The sequence below is a fragment of the Petaurus breviceps genome, unplaced genomic scaffold, assembly GCF_028583685.1.
Source record: "Petaurus breviceps papuanus isolate PSGF00001 unplaced genomic scaffold, PetGlider_PUasm1.0 90845, whole genome shotgun sequence".
Taxonomy (NCBI): domain Eukaryota; kingdom Metazoa; phylum Chordata; class Mammalia; order Diprotodontia; family Petauridae; genus Petaurus; species Petaurus breviceps.
In genome coordinates, this window is record NW_027187359.1 from 5721112 (window position 1) to 5743461 (window position 22350).

A 22350-nucleotide genomic window follows, 5' to 3' on the forward strand; every position below is an offset into this window, starting at 1 on the left:
GATCTTCGGGGGCAAGTACTCACCATTTGAAAAAAAATTGCAAGGAAAAGTAGAATGCAGTTTGGCAGAAACCAGGCATAAACCAACCTCTCATACCAAGCTGAAGTCAAAATGGATAAATAATTTAGACATAAAGGATTAAATCATGAGTATATAAGGGGAGTATGGAAAAAAATTTATCTGTCAGATCTATGGATAAAGGAAGAGTTTATGACCAAATGAGAGATAGAGAGGATCAATCAAATGCAATAAGCAATTGAATTAAATGCTATGTTATTATAATGACCAAGCTTCCCCCCAAAGAAAAGAAGAGAAAAAAATTTACTCTTTTTTGAAGAGGTAGGTGACTATGAGTGTGGAATATGGCATATAATGTGACAGTTCACTGATCTACTGATTAGTTCATGAGATGTTTTTTCTGTGTGTTTCTCTTGTATTTGTACAAAGGACGGCTCTCTAGGAAAGAGAGGAGATAATGAAAAAGAAGTGATATAAACAACAAAAAACATCAATGACTTTTTAAATAAAGGGAAGGAGGGGGAAGAGAATAAACATTTACAAATATTATTTTACTTGATCCTCACAGCAATTCTTCAAGATAGGAACTATTTTCTCACTTTGACAGATGAGGAAATTGGGGGAAACAGACTATTAGGTGGTAGTTTTTTGCTTGTTTTTCAGAAGAGGAAACCTGTCCATAGCATCACAGAGGTGAAAGAAATCTTACAAGCCATCTAGTCCAATATCTTAATTTTTCCTTTTTTTAAAATAAGTGTTTATTGTTATCTTCTATTTCTTAAATTATCAGGGTTATCCCAAGTACTCTTTTGCCTCTCCCTCTCTAAGAAAATAGTAACCAGTAAATATGTACTAGTTTTCAGTATTCTATGTATTAAACCACTTGATTAGTTCATAAAGAAAAATAATTTGCATTTAAGCAGAAGCAGACAGAAATATAATAATAGTAGGGGACTACAACACCCTATTATCAGAATGTGAAAAAATGAATAAGATTAAAATAAAACAAACATTTAAATTATCTACTTAAAAATCTGGGATTAACAATACCAGAGAACAAAATAATACAAGAAATATACAATCTTTTCAAGTACAAAGTTCAAAAAATAAATCACATAAAAGGTTAGAGAAAATTTATGTAGATAAGATTTAAAAGCAAGAAAATACATTTTCAAATCAAATTTAAATAAATAAAAACTTTAAAATAGTTACAGGAGTAAATCGACATGGAAACAGAAAAGTTTTATTCCATGAAAAAATGGGGTAAAGAACAAGTCAGAAAAATAACAAACATTGAACATTTTCTTTTAACTTTTAATGGTTCTAAGGACTAAGGCTTGGGTCACTGACTAATGTACTAGTGATATAAATAAAAAAGCAAGTCTATAAGATGTCAGAAGTAGCTAGCACATGTATTTGGATGACAGAATTCAAGGAAAGGAGGTTAAGAAAACTGGAAAAGTGGGAAAGGGTCAGGTTGTGAAAAGTTTAAATGTTAAATAGTTGATCTTAACTTTGTGGTAACAAGATGCCTCCAGAATTTGGGAGTTGGAGGAGAGGGGAGAAGTTTGATCTCAACTGTGCTTTTAACAGCTGTGTAGAAGATGGGTTAGAGTGAGGAGAGGCTTGAGGCAGGAAAACCATAGAGGAAGATACCGCACAATTACAATAGTCTAGGGGAAAGGTAGTGAGGGCCTGAAATAGGGTGCTTGCTGTAACTGGAAAGAAGAGAAAAGGATTATGCAAGATATGCATAAAAACAGAAACTATGTGATGGTAACTAATTGGATATATGGGATAAGTGAGAGTGAAAAGTTCAGGATAACACTAAGTTTGGGAACATGGCTGAGTAAAGGATGGATACGTTGTGATCTCTGTCAATAAGAAAAGTCACCTATATACATTAAATAACAGATTAAAGTATCAAAGTCAAATGTAAATATTGATTACTTATAATGAATATTAGATGGTAGTTTTTTGTTTGTTATTCAGAAGAGGAAACCTGTCCATAGCATCACAGAGGTGAAAGAAATCTTAGGAGCCATCTAGTAAAATATCTTAATTTTTCCTTTTTTAAAATAAGTGTTTATTGATATCTTCTGTTTCTTAAATTATCAGAGTTATCCCAGACACAGAGTTATCTTCTGTCTTTCCCCCCCAGACAACCATCCCATATACCAAGTAATATTTTCTACATAGGGGAAAAATCAGCACAACTGATCAATACATTGAAAAAAAAATCTAAAAATATGTGCCATGTTTAACAATTGTAGACCTCATAACTCCACAAATGGGTGAGTTTAGGGTATCATCTCATTTCTCTTCATTCAAGTCCTGCTTGATCTTTATAATTTTGTTATATGCTAATTTTTTTTAATGTGGAGTCATTCTTTCCCTTTACATTGTTGTAGCTCTTGTATATGTTGTTCCTAGCATCAGTTCAGTCTGTTGGGATCCACTGACTTCTTTATTTTTTCAACCAATACCAGATGGTTTTGATCATGGCAGCTTTAGAATATAGTATGAGGTCTGTAAATGCTGTTGTCCCTACTTTTTTCTACTTCTTTTTATCATTTTCCTAGATATTCAGATTTTTTGCTTTTTCTAAATGAATTTTGTTATTATATTATCAAGTCCTATAAAGTATCTCCATGATAATTTAGCTAGTACTTTATTAAAAGCATAAATTAATTTTGGTAGTAGTCTTTTTTATTATATTGGCATGGTATAGCCATGAGCACTGAATATCTAGCTAGTGATTTAAGTTGTGGAATATTCCTCTAGCTTTTTAAGTTGTTCTTTATTTCTTTAAGGAGCACTTTATAATTGAATCTACACAGTCTTTTGCATGCTTTGGTCAATCTCCAGATATTTTATGCATTTTGTAGCTATCTGGAATGGGTTTGCCCCTTATATTTTTGCTTCTTGGGTCTTATTATATAGAAATGCTTTTGATTTCTGAGGATTTATTTTGTGGCCTGCAACTTCGCTGAAGTTTATTAATTGTTTCAATTAGTATCTTTGCTAATTTACTAAGATTTTCCATGTAAATTATCATATCAGCAAATAGGGATAGTTTTATCTCCTTTATGCCTTGATTTTTTTCTCTTATGTTATTACTGTTGTTAGCTTTTCAGAACTATATCAAATGATAAGAGGGGAGAATGGCATCCTTGCTTCACTCCTGTACTTAGTGAAAAAGGCTCTTATCACCATTGCATTTGATTCTTGCTTTTGGTTTCAGATAGATACTTTTTATATTTAAAAAAAAAAGGTTCCTCTATGCCCATACTTAAAAGTATTTAGAAGAAAGGAATGTTGTACTTTGCCAAAGATTTTTTTTCCCACATTTGAGAGAATCATGGGATTTTTGATGTTTAGGTTTTTAATATGATCATGTTGTTCATCTTCCCAATGTTGAATATTCTTGCATCCCTGGTATAAATCCCATTTGATCATGATGTATGATTTCTTACATAAATTGTCATAGTCTGTTTGATAGGATGTTGTTCAAAATTTTTGAGTCAACATTCACTAGTGATAGTGACCTGTAGTTTTCCTTCTGTGTTTTATCTTTTCCTGGTTTAGATACTAGGACTGTATTTGTCTCATAAAATGATTCTGGTAAGGTGCTTTATTTCTCAATGCTTGAGAATAATCTGTGAAGTGCAAGTACTAATTGTTCTGTAAAAGTTTGACAGAGTTTTTCTGCAAATTCATCAGAAACAGTAGTTGTTGGTTGTTGTTTTTTTCCTTTTGGGAGATTTTTTATAGCTAGATCTCTTTCCTATTCTGATATTAGATTATTTGATAACTCTATATGGGCAGCTAGGTGGCATAGTAGAGTGCTGGGTCTGTAGTCAGGAAGACTCCTCTTTATAAATTCAAATATGCCCTCAGACACTAGCTGCATGAGCATGGACAAGTCACTTAACCCTATTTGCCTCAGTTTCCTCATCTGTAAAATGAGCTGGAGAAGAAAATAGCAAACTACCTCAGTATCTCTGCCAGGAAAAACCCAATGAGTTCACAAAATATTGTACAAAATTGAAAAACAACTAACAAAAAAATCTGATCTTCTGGTAGTGAGGGTCTTTTGTATTTCTGAAGATATTCCTCTTTTTTGTGTTTGCTTCCTCAATTTTGTTAGCATATAACTGTGCGTAATGTTCTGGTTATTTTTATTTCTTCTGATTTTGTTGTGATATTTTGCTCATTTGCTATTTTATTTATTTGATTTTCAGCTCTCTTCTTTTTTAATCAAATTAGCTAAAGGTTTATCCATTTTATTAGTATTTTCAAAGAACCAGCTTTTAGTTTCATTTATTGTTTCTACAACACCCTAATTTTTCAAACAGAGAAACATAGGTTGAGAGAGGTTGAGTGACTTGCCCTGTGTTTTGGAAATGGTAAATAACATAGCTAGGGTTTAAACTTAAGACTTCTAACTCCAAATTTAGTACTTTTTCTGGCACACAATCCTGCCTCTCTGAAAAGAATGGGACAGGAGACAGGGTGAAATTGAAGACTGTTGGAGAAGGAGGCAATAAGTGTGAGAACAAAATCTTTCAGGAGTTGTAAAGAAATAGAGGATGAAGGTACACCAAACCACCTAACCCTTCTCCCCCGTCATGTGGAAAGGATAACTATATGTGTTATCTTATAGCTCTTCTCTTCACTTTAGATCATTCCATCAGATACAATGGTTTCTTTCTTAACCCCAGCAATTTTTTCACCAGCTTTCTCCCCAAAAAACTGGGTTATCTTTGTTTTCTCAGTTTCATTTGTTCTATTTATTGACTTACCATTCTGTTTTGGTTCCCTGTACTCATTCCCTCTTCCCTCAGCTTCAGAATAGCAGCTGTCATCAGAGGATAAATGTGGCACTTAATACAGTGATTGGGGTCACTGAGGATTTTCTTATATTGCCTTAAAGGAAACTGAGGGGAATTTATTTTTGTAATAAGATCCATTTTGTGGTTAACATGTTTCCTATAATTGTATGAAAAGCTCTAGTATGTCATTAGTATAAAATAATCACATAAAACATGAAAAGTAAAAGTACACTCCAGTAGAGAGAGTACGATATATAAGATTAATTTAAAACTTCTTTTTAAAAGGTCCTCAGAAAATGCATGGAAGTATAAGTAGCTGTTAAAGAGTGATATATACATATGGGTACATACTTAAAAATTAAATGTTTTCTTAAAAATTAAGACTGAACATCAACATACCAACTAAAATGGCTTAGAAACTATTTACATTTAAATTAACTGAAGTACAAAGCATCATAACAATTTTTCAGCAACTCCCAAATCTCCATCAATATTCTTGATCCATTAATTGTCTAGCATTTTCCTCTTATATCTATGGTTATACCTATTGTGTAGTGAATTTCTGCATTTCATTTTTTGATGATTTGAATAATTTAATAAAAATCTAGATTTCTTTGTATTCCTCACTTTTATTGGTTTAAACCACATTATAACATTACATTATAACTTATGTAACCATTCCCCTATGATTGGACACTTAGATTGCTTTCTTTATTTGTGCTATAATAAAAATTTTAAATAGCTTTTTTTGTTTTTTTGTTTTTTTTTATAACATTTTAAGGGTATATTTCTTTGGGTTTTTTAGGGGGGTTTTCTTGGTTTTGTTTTTTGGTTTTGTTTTTTTTGCTTTTTGGAGGACAATTGGGGTTAGGTAACTTGCCCAAGGTTACACAGCTAGTTTTTTTTTGTGTGGGTGTTAAGTGTCTGAGGCCGGAACCAAACTCAGGTCCTCCTGACTCTGGGGCCGGCACTTTACTCACTGCGCCACCTAGCCACCCTGTAAGGGTATATTTCTAATGATGGAATTAATGAGTTGAATGATATAATCATTTTCACAATTTTTACTGTGTATTGCTAGCTTGTTGTCCAAAAAGATTTTACAGTTAAACTAGCAATGAACAATTGTACCGGTTTTTCTACAATCTTGCCAGCACCAAATTTAGTTGCTTTTAGTTATTCTTGCCAATTTCATGAATGTAAGATGGTGAATAATTTTTATATTTGCATCTCTTTTGCTCATCAAATAAGAAATGCTGAACAAAATGTGACACATGTAATGAGTATTATTGTACTATAAGAAGTAATGACTATAATGAATACAGAAACATATGGAAGGACCGATACAAAGTTAAATAAGCAGAACCAGGAAAATGGTGTACACAATAAAGAACAACTAGAAAACAAAAGAAAATTAATTGTTTCAGATTACAAAGAACAGGCAGGTAATCAGAAGCACACGCATGGGCACAGCCCATACAAAGTTCAGATGCTCACTTACAACTTTAGGTCAATGCCAAGGAATATTTATTGTACATTTTCTGGTAGAGTAGAAGTCATGTGAGCAGAGGAAGACTGGTCCACAGCCATGAACACTACCCTGCCCAATCTTTCCCAGGCAGTGGGAACCAAGGAACAGGTCCAGGAACAGTGTAAAGCCAAAGATGCCACCATTTTTAATTTTATTATTTATGTATTTCTTTTTTTTTTTTTTAAGCAATTGGGGTTAAGTAACTTGCCCAAGGTTACACGGCCAGTTTTTTTGTGTGTGTGGGTGTTAAGTATCTGAGGCTGGAACCGATCCCAGGTCCTCCTAACTCTGGGGCCAGTACTTTTATTCACTGTGCCACCTAGTCGCCCCATTTATGTATTTCTTAACCATTTAACATGTACAAAACTGTTGCTACTGTTTTTATTAGGTTATAACTGGTTTTTGTCATTGATGGCATTTTCGAATGTAAATGTATAATAAGGCATGACATGAACATAAACTGCTGTTATACAAACACATAAATGCAGATACACATTTATAACTATACACTGATGACATTCACCTCACCCTAAGCTATTACGAAATTTGATTTAAGCAAGATGGAAAGACATCATAGACTAAATATTGTATTATATGTTTAAATGATAAAGAAGCAACACACTGTGTTTGTAAGAATACTAGGATCTAGAAAATATCATTCTAGGCCCAGGCTCATCTATTTGCTGCATGGCAATTAAATTATCTAGATTTCAATTTCCTCAGAGGTAAAATGAGAGAGCTGGACTAGATTATCTGTTCTCTTCCAGGTCTAACAATCTCTGAAAACAGAAAAGATGTTTGAAGCCTTTTAAAGGGCTAAGTCAAGTTATCTTGTATCCTATGTGAGGGAGGGGTAGAAGGCAGTCTAACAGAAGCTATAAGGAAAAAAAGAGATTTTATAAATCAATTAAAGGATACAAAAGACTAATTAAAGAGATACATACTGACTCCAATTTAGAGGAAGTATACCTCTAAACTCAGCTATTAGTGTATTAACCAAATGAATAATTTAATGTTGGTAATTATTACTGTTTTATGACTTAAGCCATTAAACCTCAGATCTGAAAGGGATTCTTAGGATCATCTACTTCAGGGATTCTTAACCTTTTTTGTGTCATATATTCCTTATCAGAAGGTTTTTAAATACATAAAAAGAATTATAAATGAAATCAATTATATTAGAATAGAGATGTGTTTTTCTCACTCAAGTTCCTAGACACACTCCTAAAATCAATCCACCTGCCCCTTGGGATCCATGGACCCCAGATAAAGAACCCCAATCTAGTCAATCTACTTCCACAAAATAGAAAAATGAGGTTCAAGGAAATTAAGGGAATCACCTAAGCTCCACTAATTGTTAGTAGATTAATGAGGGCTCTCTCACATCTCCAAATTTCAAATCTAGTGCTTTTATGCTTATATTGCTTCCTGTCATATTCTGACAGGTAGTGGCAGTTGGGATTTGAGTCCCAGACTGACTAAGCACATTTCTAAAAGAGCATATTTTAGAACCAGAAGAAGTAAATAATTACATCTTTGCATTTACATTTAAGTAAATGAACTTACTTTGCTAGATAATTATTTCATGAATTTGGTATGAGGCATATATATTCTCAGTTTAGTCACTGTACTATAATTTAAAATTTTATACTTTGATAATAATCCCAAGTATATAGAGCCCTAACTATGCTCCCTCAAAATTTAGTATGGATATACATGTGTATACATATATATGTACATATGGGTATTATGCATATACATATACACATATACACATGTGAGAGAGATCAAGAGAGAGATTCATTCCTGAGGCTGCCAAATTGTTCAGTGATCACTTCCATATAACTGGTACCAAGTCACTATAAAATCTGAGGGTTAAGATCTTAGATGAGATCTAAAAAAAAGTAAATAAAAATTACCTCAAATCTTTGATAACAGTAAGAGATGTTATCTAATACTAAAGGAAACTAAACAGAAAAGGATAAAAAGAACAATTTTTTTTAAAGGATAGAAAAATGAGAGGCACAAATGTGATCAGAAAAAGTCAAATTAGAAAGAGGGATAAAACTGTACAAGTAGGCACAGTGAGTATGAATCTGAAGGTCTAAGAAAATTAAAGATAAATACCACACAGAACAGAATCAAAGATTTGAAGAATAAGTGATAAGACAAAGTGTGAACAAAAGGTAGGATAAAAGTACATGATCAAAGTACCAAAGAATGATCATTTAATATGTTTCTCTGGTACTTATTAATACATTAACATCTCATTTATAAGAAAACCTGAACTACCTGTAATATTCTCAAAAACAAAGAAGGAAGGAACCAAAATATAAGCCTCTAGACATGCAGAGGTCCTGAAGTCCATATACTTTACTCAAAGGAGAATCCTCTAATATCTTTATTAAGTCTCATTTAGTTTTAACACAGAAATAATTCTTTTTTTTTCTTAGCAGGCATAGTTCAATTTATTTGTTTATAAAAAAAACATTTTTGTGGTTGCCACAGCAGCTGCCTGAGTCCTCTGGACAGATACTCGAGTGTGAGTCTTCACAAGATGGTCGGTGAATTCCTGATAAGGAGACTTGGTGAACACAGTCTCCTTCCATAGGTCTGGGGTTAGATAGCTGTATGTTTTGGAGATGGCATCAAAGGTAGCTTTAGCAAAGTTGCCCAGAGTGGCAGTACAGCCTCTCACAGAAGTGTAGAAATAATTCTTAAAAGGTTGTTCAGTAGTTTTCTTACCTATATTTATTCTTACCTTTATCTGACCTGCTAAGAGAAGAAGCCAAGTACGCTGTCCATTTTTAGAGTATGTATAGAATGCGTCTTATGCCTTGTACATCTTAAAATATAAGAGGCTAAGGAGCTGATGTCCTCCATGTGCTCAGTCTTGGTTCCAAAAACTCACTCATCAGGTATTGTTGACCCAGACCTCTAACATGAACCACTTGACTCCCGGTCCCCCACCTCCATACTCACCCCTCAAGTCAACCTGTTTTTAGAAATGCAAGGAACCACAGAGGCTAATGCCAATTTCCTTACATTTTTGCCATTTTAATCTCATCACACATGACAACAAAGGTTGGTTCTTCCCAGTATTCTACCCAGCCGATTTCTGCTTCCTGCTCCTTGACCTCTAGAGGTCCAAAGTTGCTGTATCCTGAGGTAGTAAAACACCTGCTACTACCTCACTGTCCACCTCCTTTGCCGTTTCCTTCCATTTTCTTCTAGAACCTCTGTTGCTGCTGAATCATGTCAGACTCTTCAAGACCCTATTTGGAGTTTTCTTGGCAAAGATACCAGAGTGGTTTTGCCATTTCCATCTCCAGCTCATTTTACAGCTATGGAAACGGAGGCAAACAGGGTTAAGTGACTTGACCAGGGTCACACAGCTAGTGTAAGTGTCTGAGGCCAGATATGAACTCATAAAAATGAGTCTTTCTGATTCCAAGCCCAGTGTTTTATTCACTGTGTCACTTTACAACTTCTTCTCTATTGTTAATTTTCCTTTCATCCTATTTCTCTTACTTTCACACATACTATATCTTCTTGCACTCAGTCTTGGCTCACTCTGGAAGACAATCCTGGTCATCTCCTTCAGTGCTGGATACACCTTCTCTCATGTCTCCTGACAAACAAAGCCAGGAAAATGAGTTGGCCTGTTCCTTGCTCCCCACTGCTACTTCCAGCCTCTGTCTGCCATCATTAGTCACCAACCTCTCAAGTATTCTGGCCTCCCAGCTCAATCACTCCCTCAACTACCATAAAAGACCCGTTCCTTCTGATTGCTGTGCCAATTCCATGATCTCAAACCACGAAATTCCCTTTTTTGATCACAAATTCCAACCCTTTTATCTCTCCTTATGGATCATTCCTTCTAAGCTTGCTCTTTGTACATGTTCCATCCTTGAATCCCTCTACACTTTTCTGCTCTCACAGTCCATCACTCCAGCGACAACTTCACATCCTTCTCTTTATAGAGCTGACAAGCTCAACCATACACTCTGCTCTACCTTTGAATTACTTTCACCCTTGTCATCTCATTCACAGTTTGCCAATCCCTGGCCACAGGTTAAGCTTTCTGTTCTCCTACTCCCATGATAAAAACAGCTGAAGGAAGTCCCTACCATATGCCACTCACAGGGAAGAAAAGCCTGCCTAGCTTACCTAACAAGGAACCCTGAGGAGAGATAAAAGGGAAGCATGCACCAGGGAAGTCAAACCATTGCTACAATCTTGACCAGCACCCTCCCCCTTCAAGTTCTGATAGAAAGAACCTAAGACTCTGGGCCCAAGAATCCTGGAATGAGTCTCTTTTACCCCCACAGACTACAACCCATGCTTCCAGTCTAGTCCCTACAATCATCATCCAGGGAATGTACCCTTGTTAAGATGCCACATGTCAACCACACTTTTGCAGGTATTGCAGCCCCTTCCTTCACAGCAGACATAGCAAAGGAAGCCCCCAAAAAGTCCTCAACATTGTTAAACAATGTCAAAAGTAGCTAAAGCTTTAGCAGTGGAAATAACATTAAAGAAGATGATAATACATCTGTTACAACATCCTAAGAACCTGTCATTCCATCCAATTTGTAGTTGAAAATCTTCTTTTTGTTCTACCTCCCTTATTAGAATGTAAGCTCCTTGAGAGCAGAAATTTGCTTTTGTCTTGCATTTTCTATTTGTATCACCAGAGTTCAGTACAATGCTTACTTAGCACATAAGAGCTTAATGAATATTTTTCCATTCATTCTCTCTTGAATTACAGTCTTGCTGGACATCCACTTGGCAAGGCAATGCAGGAAGAAAGGGAAGGAGGATGGAAGGAAGGAAGGGTGGGCAAGAGGGGAGGGACACAATTACTGTGAACCAGGCGCTGCACTAAGTGCTGGCCAATCACAAATAAAAGCAAGGAAGCATCCTATCCTCCAGGATCTTACATTGTAATGGAGGAAGATAACACATAAAAGGATACCAGGAAAAGAGGTGAAAGGTAAGGAAATGTGAAGAAACTAAAAGCTATCTCCCATGCCTAGAATATACTCCCTTGTTCATCTCTGCTTTTTAGAATCCTTTAAAGTTCAGCTGAGGTATCACCTAATCTATGAAATCTTTTCAAATTGTTCTAGTAATAAGTATTTTTTCCTTCCTATTACCTTACTTTTTCTTATCTGTGTATTAAAAAAAATAAAACACCAGAATTCTAGAAGCATTTAGTCCCTGTCTGTAGTCCAGGGAACATTATGTTACTTAACTGTTCTATTTAGGAAGTTAGGGATGGAGGTTATATATTTTGGAAAATCTTCCATCTAAAATGATTAACCTAGGGGCGGCCAGGTAGCACAGTGAATAAGAGTACCGGCCCCAGAGTTGGGATGACCTGGGATCGAATCTGGGCTCAGACACTTAGCACCCACACAGAAAGACCTGGCCTGTAACCTTGAGCAAGTTACTTAACCCCAATTGCTTAGGGGTGGCCAGGTGGTGCAGTGAGTAAGAGCACTGGCCCCAGGGTCAGGATGACCTGGGATAGAATCCGGGCTCTGATACTTAGCACCACACCCAGAAATAACTGGCCGTGTAACCTTGAGCAAGTTACTTAACCACAATTGCTTTAAAAAAATAATAAAATAAAATAAAATGGTTAACCTAACAAAAGACTTTTTGTCTTTTTAAAAAACACATTTTAAGAAAAAAAAGATACAAACCATAAAGTATATTTCCCCCAAACAAAACATAACAAAAGACTGAATACAAAGGAACTGCTTGCAACCCTAGTGATTGTGGGTGTTGTTGTGGAAGGTCACAACTGTTATCTCCTTAACTTTGGGGGATTTATTCAGTCACCACCTTTCATAGCAATTAGCTCCTTTAAAAAAAAGCAATATAATTGCTCCTCAGGTCAATATGATGATTCCTGTTCTGTTGCAATATGGAGTTTATATTAAATGAAAAGTTCAGAATATAATCACAATTACTCAGTGCCTTTAGGAAAATTCTTAACACTTAGGTAAAAGTTTAACTTTCTGCACTAATTTGAATTTTTTTTTTATTTATAACTAACCCCTAGACTTTTTATAGTCAAAGCAAATATTTAGGTAACCAGAAATATTGAGGTAAAGGTAGAGTGTATTGCCGTATCTGTTAATGGACCTACATCAGTAGGGAATGGTAGGAGAAGAGCAAACTTTTTCACAGCGGCAGTGTGGAGTCATGGATAGAGACCTGGATTTGGAGTTAGGAAGACCAGAGTTTAAATCCCACCTCAGACATCAACTAGATGTGTCACTCTTGGCCTCTGCTTTCCTATCTATAAAATAAGGGAGTTTGACTTAATGGCCTCTCAGGTCACTTTCAGCTCTAAATCTATGATCCTATGTTCTATGTTTCTCCAAAAAAAGATGCAGAAAGTTTCACTTATCTAAACAGTTTATATCAAGTGACTTGTTGGTATCCCTGGAGATGTGAGGCATAACAGAGTTAGGGTTGGAAAAAAAGAACTATAACACTGACTCTCCTTACTAATGCTAATAAAGCACATTGCTGCCTTTACTTAACTGGCACAGTATTCAAGCACATAATGTAAGAGGTTAACTTCATCACACACAACAGACGCTAGATTATGAGTCAGTAGAGCTTTACTCTTCTGCCTATTGCTAATTTTGCTCTTCCATAAGGTTTACTTTAGAGGCCATTTAAAGAAAATTGTCACCATCTGAGTTTTAGGAACCCCCACATACCTCAAAACACATACACGCAACAATTTGAACATAAGAAAACACACCTTGCCCAAACCAATAGTAACAAGAAGAAATTAGAGTAATTATTGTACACCACTAACAATGACTGCCAATCCTGTTTTATGTAAATGTAGAATATTTTATCACTTGTAGAAACCATAACATTATATCCCATACACATTATAACAACCTCAAGGCCTCCTCCCTGCCCTGCAGCTGAGATAGCTACTGTTGCTTCTAATTGTCTAGAACATAACAAGCCCTTAATAAATACTTGTTCACTGATTAATTGATCGTGTATAGTATACAACCAATTCCCCATTTGGGAAATTTTTTGCTACTCCTAAGGAAGCTGGCAATTTTAGCAGTCTGGAGACTACACTTTTCAATCACCTCCACAAAAAATCTCAACTTAGTTTCTTTTTCTCCTGAGATTTAGGAAAAATTCATCTTATTTCATTATAGTTCTCTCTACTACTTCTCCAGTTTGGCATGAGAGGATACAAAATGAATTCTAGCCCTCAGATAAAATATCTATGGATGCCATCTTACAAATCACCAAAAATGAGAGATTTAATTATATCTTTATCATCAAATGCTTTCAACCTTTTGTGGCCAAGGGTAATTCAGTTCTTACCTTTTCTTTAATTCCCAAATAATTGAGGTGATCCTAGAGATCAAAATTTTTCATTAAAACACAAATGCAGGCAATATTCACTACCATGATAAAGTCTAAGATACAGACAACTGGGATTCACATCTAACATCAAATTATCAGTAAGTCAAGTGTTTCTACCTCACCTATTATGAAATCTATAAAAGAAAAAGAACTAAAATTAATTAGGTTTGGATTTCATCTCCTGTTTTCCCCTAAGCTCTATGGAAGGGCTTAGGAAATAATGAAATGGCCAAAAGGGAGCTACCACAGGGAAAAGTAGCAATAACTAAAACAAACAAACAAAAAAAAACCCAGGTCATCAGACCCTAAAAGCCTACGTTATAGAGCAATAATAAACAGCTTAAACATAATACTCTTGATAAACAATGGGGAAATGAAGAAAAATAAACAAAAAGCAGCTATCAAGTTTCTTCTCCAAATGAAAGTAATCAATACCTTCCTGTTGTTTTATAAAGCTTTTGATATTATATAACATTAAGGATTGGGCAACAAAATAAATGTCACACTACTGACTTTGACTCCCTCTTTTCTCCTCCCCCAAAATGAAAGACTGGTCAAAGAAAATGAACCAAGCCAATTGGTCAGGAATGTTTCATCTGAACAGTAGTCAACATTAATTACAAACTCATCTGAAGTGAGCAGCTAGCTAGGAATAATGGACAGAAGAAATAAAATATATCAGCTCAAACATTTTAAAAATTAACAGCAGACTATACAAAGGCCTAGTCTGATATAATAATCTTTGAAATAAGAAGAAAATACTTACATCTTAATTTGTCCAGCATTTTTCCACCACACATGGTTGCTAACATAGCTTTAACTGAAAATACCGTCAACTTTCCTCGGCCCTCACTGCAAAATAAATTACATTAGAAATAAGTGCTACCTGGAACCATTAAATCAAATAAACAAACTGAATTACTAAAGACAAAACAACCAGTTAATCTGTGTTAGGCTGTCAGTCCTCATGTGACAGAAGTTTCTCACAGTTATAGGTGTTTATTAAAATTCAATTATCACTCAAATATTTTCTGGAATTCTTGGAAACACTGGATTATTCTCATGCTTAGTCATGGCTTCTTCTAAACTAACACAATAATACTCAGACTAATAGAAGTAATTTGGTAGTGAATTTTGTAAAAAGGTCATAATGATTAATGAAGAAAGACTGAACACCTGTGGTTTCACTGTTATAAGGAGCTCTTAGGTAAGAAAATTCCCCCTACTAATTCAAGTAAGCACCTGGTCTGTAACTTACCATCTTAGAGAGTTGCTTAGAAAACTGAGAGGTTAGATAATGTGTCCAGGGTCACAAAACCAGGATTTATCAGAGATGAGACTTGAACCCAGGCCTTCCTGGCTTCGAGACCAGCCCACTACGTACTACAACAGTGTTGTTTTAAAAGTACCATTTGAGCATTATTCACAATTTCTAATACACAGATAGATGAATAGGCGTTTCAACCTGGTTATGAAGAAATTTATTATACATGACATGTTATTAGACTAGAAAAGCAAAAAGGATGTTAATGGCAATGAGTCTGTATATATACTAGTGCTACATTAAATTCCTCATTATTTATTGCCACTATAAGATTGACAAAAAACATAATAAAAAGATCTAAGGCAAACAAGGAAAGCAAAGAATAGTCAAGGCACACTCTTAGCTGGAGTAGTTTCATGCACACTAATTTGCCATCAATCTAGCTCTGACCCAATTACTCAACCAAAATTCCTCTAAGGTGGATATCATTCCTGCCACATCCAGTCTTCATCCATTCTAACCTCTGCACCATTTCACACTACTGACAAAGACCATCACCACTACTTCCTCCTCCTCCTCCTCTTCTTCCTCCCCTCTATTTCTTCCCTCCCCTCCCCCCCCAGCTCATCAGTTCCCTTGGCTTAAACTATCAGTCCTATGTAGATAACTTCCAAATGTATATATCCAGCCCTAAACTCTTCTGAGAATCAGTCCCATATCTCCAACTGACTATCAGACATTTCTATTTAAAGGTACCATCAACATTTTACACTCACCATGTCCAAAACCAGAACTTATTATCTGCAAACTTATCCCTCTTCCTCATGTACCCATTTCTGTTAAGGGCACCAAAATTCTTCCAGTGCTTCAGGCTACCAACTTATGAATTATCCCCAGTTCTTTATTCTTATCCCACATATCCCACCAGTTGCTGAGTCTTGTCAATCCGTTCTCAGCACTAAAATGGCTATCACCTCTAGTTCAAACCTTCTCACTTTTCACTTGAACTACTATAATAGTCTCCTAATTAAGTTTCATCCAGCTTCCCCTCTACAAAACTGATATACCTAAATCTTAACTGATATCCTAAAAAAACTTCCATGGTTTCCTATTGCCTCTAGGATAAAATACAATCCTCCCCTCTTTGGCAAACGGAGTGATGCACAACCTTGATCCAGTCTACTTTTTTTTTTTTAAGCAATTGGGGTTAAGTAACTTGCTCAAGGTTACACGGCCAGTTATTTCTGGGTGTGGTGCTAAGTATCTGAGCCTGGATTCGATCCCCAGGTCATCCTGACACTGGGGCCGGTGCTCTTACTCGCTGAGCCACCTGGCCGCCCCAATCCAGTCTACTTTTATAGACTTTCTACATATTTGTAGAATGTCTTCCCTTCACACATTCTACATTCCAGACAAACAAGAAACTTCTTCTGAGCCCTGAACATTTTATTCCATCTACCAACTCTGAACCTCTGCAGAGGCTACCCTACATACGTAGGATTTTCCCCATTCTCACCTCTAATCCTTGAAAAGTCTTAACAATTCAGGGGCCAAATGCCATCAGAAACTTTTCCTAACTTTCTCATTTTAGTTCCCTTTCATAAAATTATTTTGTATTTATCTTTGTATTTTATGTTTATGTATATGTGTGTGTTATTTTCCAGCAGTAGAATTTAAGTTCCTTGATAATCAATAAATCATTAATCATTTATTAAGTACCTATTATGTGCTTGGAACAGCCTTTAGCACTGGGGATACAAGAAGAGGCAAAAGACAGTCCTGCCCTCAAGGAGTTTACAGTCTAATGGAAAAGACAGCATGCAAGCAAATATATACAAATACATACAGGATAAAAAGGAGGCAATTAACAGAGGGAAAGCACTGGACTTAAAAAAGGGGTTAGGCAAGGATTCTTGTAGAAGGTGGGATTTTAGTTGGAACTTAAAGGAAGCCAGGGAGGTCAGTAGTTGGAGCCAGAAGAGAGTGTTCCAGGCATGGTAGAATGGCCAGAGAAAATGCCCAGAGACAAGAGATGGACAGTCTTGTTTGTGGTACAGCCAGGAGGCCAGTGTCACTGAACCAAAGAACACCTACTGGGGAATAGGATATTAGAAGACTAGAAAGGTAGGAGGGAGCTAAGGAATGAAAGGCTTTGAATGCCAACCAGAGTATTCTGTACTTTGCTCCTGAAGGCAACAGGAAGTCACCAGAGTTTACCGAGTAGGAGAATAACATGATCAAACCTTCACTTTAGGAAAATCACTTTACTGGCTGAATGGAGGATGGAAAGGAGTGACAAGAAATTTGAGGCAGACAGACCACCAGCAGGCTACTGCAGCAATCCAGGAATGAGGCAATGAGGGCCACTGACAGGTCTTGGCAGCAGATTGAATGTAAATGAAGAATCCAGGACGATTTCTAGGTTGCAAGCCTGAGGGACTGGGAGTATGGTGTTGCCCTCTACAGTAATAGGGTAGGTGGGATTGCAGGGAGAGGAAGGGAGTTATGGAGAAAGATAATAAATTTTGGACATATCAAGTTTAAGATGTCTACTGGACATCAAGTACAAGATGCCTGAAAGGCATCTGGAGATGTGAAATTGAAAGTCAATAGAAAGGTTGGGGTAGGTAGGTAGATATGAGAATCATTTTCATAGAAGCGGCAATTAAATCTAAGAGAGCTGATGAAATAATGATAAAGTAGTATGGAGGAAGAAGAGAAAAGGGCCCAGGACAGAAACCTGATGGACACCTGTGGTTAGAGGGCATGATCTGTATGAGGATCCAGCAAAGAAGACAGAGAAACAGCAGTCAGATAGGTAGTAGGAGAACCAGGAGAAAGAGGTGTCCCAAAAAACTAGAGAGAAGAGAATATCGGGAGGAGTGAATAACCAATGGTGTCAAAGACTACAGAGGGGTCCAGGAGAATTCAGAGTAAGAAAAAGTTATTGGATTTGACAACTAAAATATCATTAGTAATTTGTGCAGAGAGCAATTGCAGTGGAATGATAAGGTCAGAAGTTGGATTATAAGGCATTAAGAAGAGAGTAAAGGAGAGAAAATAGAGGAACTACTGTAGATAGTCTTTTTGAAGAGGTTAGCTACAAAGGACAGAAGAGATATACAACAATAATTAGTGGGGATGGAAGGATCAAATGAGGATTTTTTCAGGTTGAGGGAGACGTGGGCATATTTGTAGGCAGTAGGAAATGAGCCAGTATAGAGGGAGAGATTGAAAATAAGTGAGTGAGGATGACAGAAGGCTCAGTTGTTGGAGGAGGCAGGATGGAATGCAGAACTTATTTAATTTTTATCTTTTCTATCCTTCAGTCCCTGCCACAATGGCTGGCACAATGTTTTTTGAATTAAATATCACTAAACTGGGTAGCACTCAATATTAATCAATAATTCATAATATAATTATAATAGCATTTATATAGCACTTTAAAGTTTGCAAAGCACTTTACAAATATCTTATTTAGTCTCCACAAAAACCCTGTGAAGTGCCAATATTATCTCCATTTTACAGATGAGGAAACTGAGGCAAGGGAAAGATTCAGTGACTTGCCCAGCATCACAAACTAGTAAGTATTTGAGACAGGACTCCAAGTCCAGTACTCTATCTATAGCACCAGAAGGTTTTTGTTATATAGTGACACTTGCCGTATCGCTAGCAGATTGCTGTCTTAAAAGATTACTATTATATTGTATTTGGTTAAAGGGGCTCACTTTCTCATAAAGAGTTTATAACTGATTTATGTGAATTAGAAAAATCAAAAGACCTTTGGAGTCTTCCTCTTCCAGAAACATTAAAACACTTCTAGTACAATACCATTTATCTATAAAACAACTTTAGGGAATGTGGGTAGGAAAGAAGGGATAGTGACCATGTTCATTTATTTCTGGCAATTAAATAAATTAAGGCTAAAGAAATTAAATGAGCCTATTATCTCAGGTTTCCTCTGGGACCTTATTTTATTATTATCTTGCTCATTTTTCTGGTATCTTCAATTTCTCCCTATGTTAGCTCAATTCCTTCTGCCTAAAAATATTATTAGATTTCACCATTCTAAAAAAGTTAATATAACCACCACTACCTTATTTTTACTTTGCCCTCAAGGCAGCTATGTGGTCAGTGGTGAGAGGGTTAGCCCTGGACTCAGGAAGACCCAAATTTAAATCCCATGTCAGAAACCAGTTATATGACCATGCATAAGTCACCTGACCTCTGTTTGCCTTGGTTTTCTCAACTTAAAAATGAGTATAATAATAGCACATACCTCCCAGGGTTGTCGTGAGGATGAAATGAGATGATAGTTGAAAAGGGCTTAGTATAATGCCTGGCCTATAGTAGGAATGATACAAATGCTAGCTATTATTATTATTAAATTATCATCCACTATTCTGCCCCCCCACTTCAATGCCAAATTCCCATTAATCAACACTTAATTAAAGTGTTGATTAGAAATCTACACTTCCATATCCTAATATACTCAGTTTCATGCCACTTTACTTCCATCCCCAGCATTCTATTGAAACTGTTCCCTCCAAGATCTCCTCTTCTCAGCTGTCATCCTCCTTGCCCAAGGTCATACAGCTAGTAAGCGTTAAGTGTCTGAGTTTGGATTTGAACTCAGGTCCTCCTGACTCCAGGGCTGGTGCTCTATTCACTGCACCACCTAGCCACCCCCTCCTTGACTTTTCTAAAACAAATCCCCACTTTAAAATAATCACTCCTCCCTCAGATCCATTACAATGCTTTCTCTTCATTTTTCTTCCTATCTTACTATTCTCTCCATCTTCCTCCATTAGCTCTTCCTCCTTCTACCACCAATGAGTGGTTATCATTTGTCTCCTTGTCTCCTCATTACATTCTGTCACTTGGCAAACAGTATCATTTGTCTTTGTTTTAATTATTCCCTCTATATGTTAACTAAATTATTTCCCCATAATGAAAATTCCACATTATGAAGTGCCTCATGCTCATCTCCAACACGATGTGCTACAAATATTTCCAACTCAATACACTGAAAGCCAAACTGAGCATCTCCCCCACAAAACCTATACCTTTATCCAGTCTCTCATTTCTACTGATGCCACCATCCTCCTGCTGACCCTGACTCAAAATCTTGGAGTGACACAAGACAGGCGCCATACTATAGTAAAGGGGGCAATGGTCTTTAAATTAGGTAGATTGGGGTAAGTTATTTTTATTTTTATATTCCCACTGCTTAACTGACATAAAGTACTTAATTAATGTTGGCTGAATTTCTGAGTTAAATAAGAGTACAGGGTAAAGAGTACTAGCTTAAAATTCAAGGGATCTGGGTTCAAACCCCCATTCTGCCATTTACTGCCAATGTAACCCTGGGGATATCATGTCATCTCTCTGGATCTCATTTAGCTATATTATAAAAAGGAGAGAGTTAGGCTAAATGAGAAAGCTATTAACTACAGCATTACTCATTCTACCAGTTTATTAAGTCAAAGTGGAGGAGAAGGGAGTGAGGTTAGCTTGGCATAGCCTGTTCTGGATAAAGTCATTCTTGTCCTTCATGATAACTGTTTCCTTATTTAAATGTTCAATGACCTAAAAAAATGTCATGAAACAGACTAAAAAGCTAATTCTGTCTTGGGCTATATATTAAGAGGAATATAACTTCAGGAAATATAAGTTATATTCACTTCTATTTCCACAATAATTCTGCCCTTGTCACACTTCATATGGAATATTGTGTTCAGTTCTGGGCACCATAGTTTTAAAAGGTCATTGATAAGCCAGAGAATATGCTGAGGACAACCAATATAGTAAAGGGCTTTGAGTCCATGCTCTATAAAGATGGATTAAAGAAACTGGGAACATTTGACCCATAGAAGAAAAGATTCAAGGAGGACATGGCAGCCATTTTCAGGTGTTTAAAGGGTAGATATTAGAAGATGAATTAGATTTTTTTTCCCATGTGGCCCCAGTCGGCAAAACCAGGAAATGGGTGGAAATTGCAAAAAGGACATTTCAGACTTGAAATCAAGAAAAACTTCATTATAATTAGAGATGTCTAAAAGTAAAAGAGACTGCCTCAAGAGGGGGTGAGTCCTCTTACCTTGGAGGTCTTCAAAGTCTAACAAGGAGGATGACCCCTTGTTAGGTATGTAATAGAATGTATTCCTTTTGTATAAGAGTTGGCCTAGATGGCATCTAGAAAGCATCAATGAGTGCTAGGGCAAGAAACTAGAGGCCAAAAGAACACAGGAAGTATGATCATTATTGCTATTGATATGAAGCAAAGGAATCAGAAGAGTCAGATTTGGAAAGTACACAGTTGATTGAGTAGATGGGGTCAAAAAATCAGATTTAGATTTTTGGAATATGGTTTAAAATACAACACAGACTTCCTAGCTAAGGATGAGGTACATATCTAATAAGGCCTAGTGTGTGTTTTCCTATAACCCCTCTAATAATTTCCATTTTTATATTTTGTCATCCTTGCCAATCCCATAAGTGTGAAATGGAACCTCAGAAATGCTTTACTTTACATTTCTCTAATTATTAGTGGCTTGAAGCATGTTTAAGATATTTGCTGATAGTCTGGATTTCTTCTTTTATAAACTATATATTCATGTCCTTTCACCATTTATTTACTGGGGAATGGCCTTTGTTCTTATAAATTTGAATCAGTTCCTTTCATATCTTGTATGTGAGATCTTTATCCAATAAACTTAATATGAAGACTTTTTCCCCCAGTTACCTGTATCCATTCTAATTTTACCTACATTGATTTTGTTTGTGGAAAAGCTTTTTAATTTTATGTAATCAAAACTATTTTTCTATATAACATTATCACTTTATAAATCATTTTCATCTTGTTTCAGTACATACAAGTATTTTCAGTTTTCTCTGAAACTATCCATTTTGTCATTTCTTATGTCATACTATGTTACACTGCACTCATACACCTTAATTTGTTGAGTTATCCCTCACTAGGTGAGTACCCCCTTAGTTTTCAGTTTTTGCTACTACAAAAAGAGGAGCTATAAATATTTGTGTATGGTAGGGTTCTTTTCCTTTCTTTGATCTCTCTAGGGTTATAAAACTAGTAGTGGTATTGTCAAGTAAAAAAAGTCTGAACGATTCAGTGGTATTTTCAGGCACAATTACAAATTGTTTTCTAGAAAGGCTGTGTCTTTTCCTGTCATGTGGAAGAGAAATTAGACTTTTCTTTTAGCTTCAAAAGATAGAGCTAGGAACAATGGGAGAAAGAGGCCAAGAGATAAATTCATCCTTTG

General features: G+C 36.0%; 1 protein-coding gene across 11 annotated transcripts in view; it reads right to left on the minus strand.

Annotated features, from left to right (window-relative positions):
• The window catches only part of DTNB (dystrobrevin beta), a 375244-nt gene that overhangs the window by 286281 nt on the left and 66613 nt on the right, over positions 1-22350 (minus strand). For 9 of the 11 annotated variants that reach the window (XM_069072001.1, XM_069071997.1, XM_069072003.1 and 6 more), the window contains one exon: positions 14570-14655. The exons of 1 other annotated variant lie outside the window; for it this stretch is intronic. In XM_069072001.1, the coding sequence (XP_068928102.1) occupies positions 14570-14655 (86 nt within the window). The remainder of the gene's footprint in view (positions 1-14569; positions 14656-22350) is intronic. One more of the 11 variants, XM_069071996.1, reaches the window with a different exon arrangement.